This window comes from Gymnodraco acuticeps, unplaced genomic scaffold (assembly GCF_902827175.1).
Source record: "Gymnodraco acuticeps unplaced genomic scaffold, fGymAcu1.1, whole genome shotgun sequence".
NCBI classification, from domain to species: domain Eukaryota; kingdom Metazoa; phylum Chordata; class Actinopteri; order Perciformes; family Bathydraconidae; genus Gymnodraco; species Gymnodraco acuticeps.
Window position 1 is genome coordinate 2065643 of NW_022992150.1, and position 2611 is coordinate 2068253.

General features: G+C 38.6%; 1 protein-coding gene across 1 annotated transcript; it reads left to right on the plus strand.

Annotated features, from left to right (window-relative positions):
• Positions 1-265: 265 nt before the first annotated feature.
• On the plus strand, positions 266-2217 carry LOC117538468. Its single transcript, XM_034204179.1, has 5 exons — positions 266-282; positions 1095-1253; positions 1348-1449; positions 1675-1866; positions 1979-2217. Exons 2-5 carry the CDS (start codon positions 1095-1097, stop codon positions 2156-2158), a joined length of 633 nt encoding a protein of 210 aa, XP_034060070.1. The 5' UTR covers positions 266-282; the 3' UTR covers positions 2159-2217.
• The last annotated feature ends 394 nt before the right edge of the window (positions 2218-2611 follow it).

Below are 2611 nucleotides of genomic sequence, written 5' to 3' on the forward strand. Positions count from 1 at the left end.
GAAATTCAAATTGCAGACTATAACTACCTAAACATTTATTCCTCGCTCAAGAAAACACTTTTTCCCAAAGTAGAATCATTTCTGTATAACTCGCTTCCCCAACTCACCTTTCTGAATGAATCACAGGCCACAGGATGCTGAAACAGAGAGAGAGAGGAAGGAAAACAATAAAAAAGCCCAGCAATGCGAGAAACTGAAACTAAGACATGAAAGATATATAAACAGTACACACGCCTTACTATAACATGAAGCTATCTTACTACTGTTCACTGCTCCTCCAAGGTAAGACCATCTTGTAAATATAGATATTTTAGAAATTAAAAGTTTAATTGTTTGAGTATTTGTCTATATAAGTATATGTATATACACAAGGTATATATTTTTGGTTAGTGTATCATGTGAGCATTTAAAACAAACGACAGCAGGCTATTTTCTTAAAAAGATGCACAGTGGTGTTTATGGTATTCAAAACATAGGCAAACATTTGTAGGTAACATTCCGTTTTTATTTCTTGAACACACTTCAAAATGTATGTTATTAGGCCTGTCAGACAGCTGCAGTGATTCTGTATATGCATGATAACAACTAATGACACTTCTGCTGTTTATTTGTGTAGAATTGTGTAAGCTTTTGTTGTCAGTAAGATCATGAGGGAACACTGCCATACATTCAGTGAATGAGAAAGAGCTTGACTCACCAGGAAGAAAGTCTGTGACAATGCTGAGCGAATACTTCCAAACCGAAACTATTTTTAAGGAATCAGGACATTTTTGTTTTCCATGAACGTGCAGCTGTAGTGTCACTGAATAACACAAGAAAGAAAGCATGAGGATGCCTCGTGGTAGAGGTTGTGGATATGAGTTTTGTTTTTAGAAATATTAGTGGACTTCCTTCCAATGCTTAGTATGCAAATTGCCAGTTAGGTTCCCATAAACAGAACCAGTGTGCTTAACCGGAACGCTGTCATTTGTTGTTGGAAGTGATACTGTGGGTCCCCCTTTTTTGTGTGTTGTTAAATCTTTAGCTATTTGATATTTGTTAAAGATAATGAGGTGTGAACATCAGATGATCTATAACCATTATCTCTGTTTCAGATGACTCTTTGCTGGCGAGCTCTCTTCCTCCTTTGCTGTGTCCTAAGCTGTGTGCAGTCCTTTTCTCCATCTCCAGTCCTCCAGAGGAGTAAATACAACGACTCCTTTAGCCTCACAAGGTCAACCCGAACACGTGTCCAGCAGCTGCAGAAGAAATACGTGAGTACTGCACACCACTCCCTGCTCTATAGTTATATAGACAGTACTAGCGTTCTCTTACTAAACAGATTATTCTATGTTTTTACTTTAATAGAAGGAGCAGCAGTTGGGGAATAAGCACTTCGAGGACAGAAGCCGGCAGTTAAATGACCTGCCATTGCTTTCTACAGATTTCTACAGCTGGCTAAAGCTCACGGTTAGTATTTATTAAAAACAAATAGAAAATCACTGTGATGTATTTCTGCTAAACACATTCTCAAGTTTCATTGTTTTGACCATATCTCCCCCGCAATCATGAGACATTGTCAAGTCTGCTCTTGCAGAATATAAAACTTGTAAAACTTTGAGTGGAATTCCCCTTTAACAACTTTAAGCACGACATTATTATTATGATGTAATAATGTGGCATTCTCTTGTTCAGGACTGGGAACGACTGCACAGTGCGTTTGTGGACATGCAGGCCTATTGGAATAGGCTGGACCGAAAGAGAAAACAGCTGGAGGGGGAGGAAAAAGAGCAGATGGTGTCTCGGGCCGTCGGCACCACCCTACCTCAGAACATCAGGCACGTTCAGCATGACCTGAGGGACCTGATGAGCCAAGTCAGCAGCCAGGTATCCACAAGCTCTTTACTGAAACACACTCACATTGTTAACCCCCACATTAAGTATTTTGGAGGAATGACGCCATGGTTTTGATAAATAACACTTTTGTTTTCTTCTCCAGATGAGTTACATGAGGAGTTCTTGGACAAAGCCAACCTTTCCTACACCATTAAACCCTCAAAACAGATCCCAAACGGTTTGGGACAGCAGTGTGGAGGGTTACATCATTCTGCGGGATCTAGACCTTTACCTCACCAGGCTGGCAAGAGACTTCCTGTTTCTGGCTTCGAAAACACACTGATGACTCAGTGCTGAAACAGAACCGTGACGACAAAAAACAGCAAAACTAAGAGAAGGCAAAGAGCACTTATTGGGAATAATACCCAAGTTAGTACTTTAGGAGATCTTATTTTACTAGTCACATTTTTTACATGATGTTTTACTGTATGTCTAAGGGTTTTCTTGGGTATTTCCCACAGTTTCTGTATCCTCTCTAACTTACAGTTAGCAATAAGCTCCCAGAACAGACAACACTTCCCAACATCCTGTTTTTCCCCTCACTGTACTGGACTTTCCAAAATATATTTAATTATTTATTGACATATTTATTAACATATTATTTATTTCAAAGTATTTTTATTTCTCTTACAATAGAGATACAGTGTTAAAACATTATTATATTGATAGAATGGACATTTATTTATGTATGACTGACAATAAAGAGCATTTGAAAAACAGTGAAGACTTCATGTTG

Coding starts and splice junctions, on each gene's coding strand:
- LOC117538468 (XM_034204179.1), top strand. CDS start 1,095: ATGACTCTTTGCTGGCGAGCTCTCTTCCTCCTTTGCTGTGTCCTAAGC. Junction 1,254..1,347: donor AGCAGCTGCAGAAGAAATAC/GTGAGTACTGCA, acceptor TTACTTTAATAG/AAGGAGCAGCAGTTGGGGAA. Junction 1,450..1,674: donor ACAGCTGGCTAAAGCTCACG/GTTAGTATTTAT, acceptor TCTCTTGTTCAG/GACTGGGAACGACTGCACAG.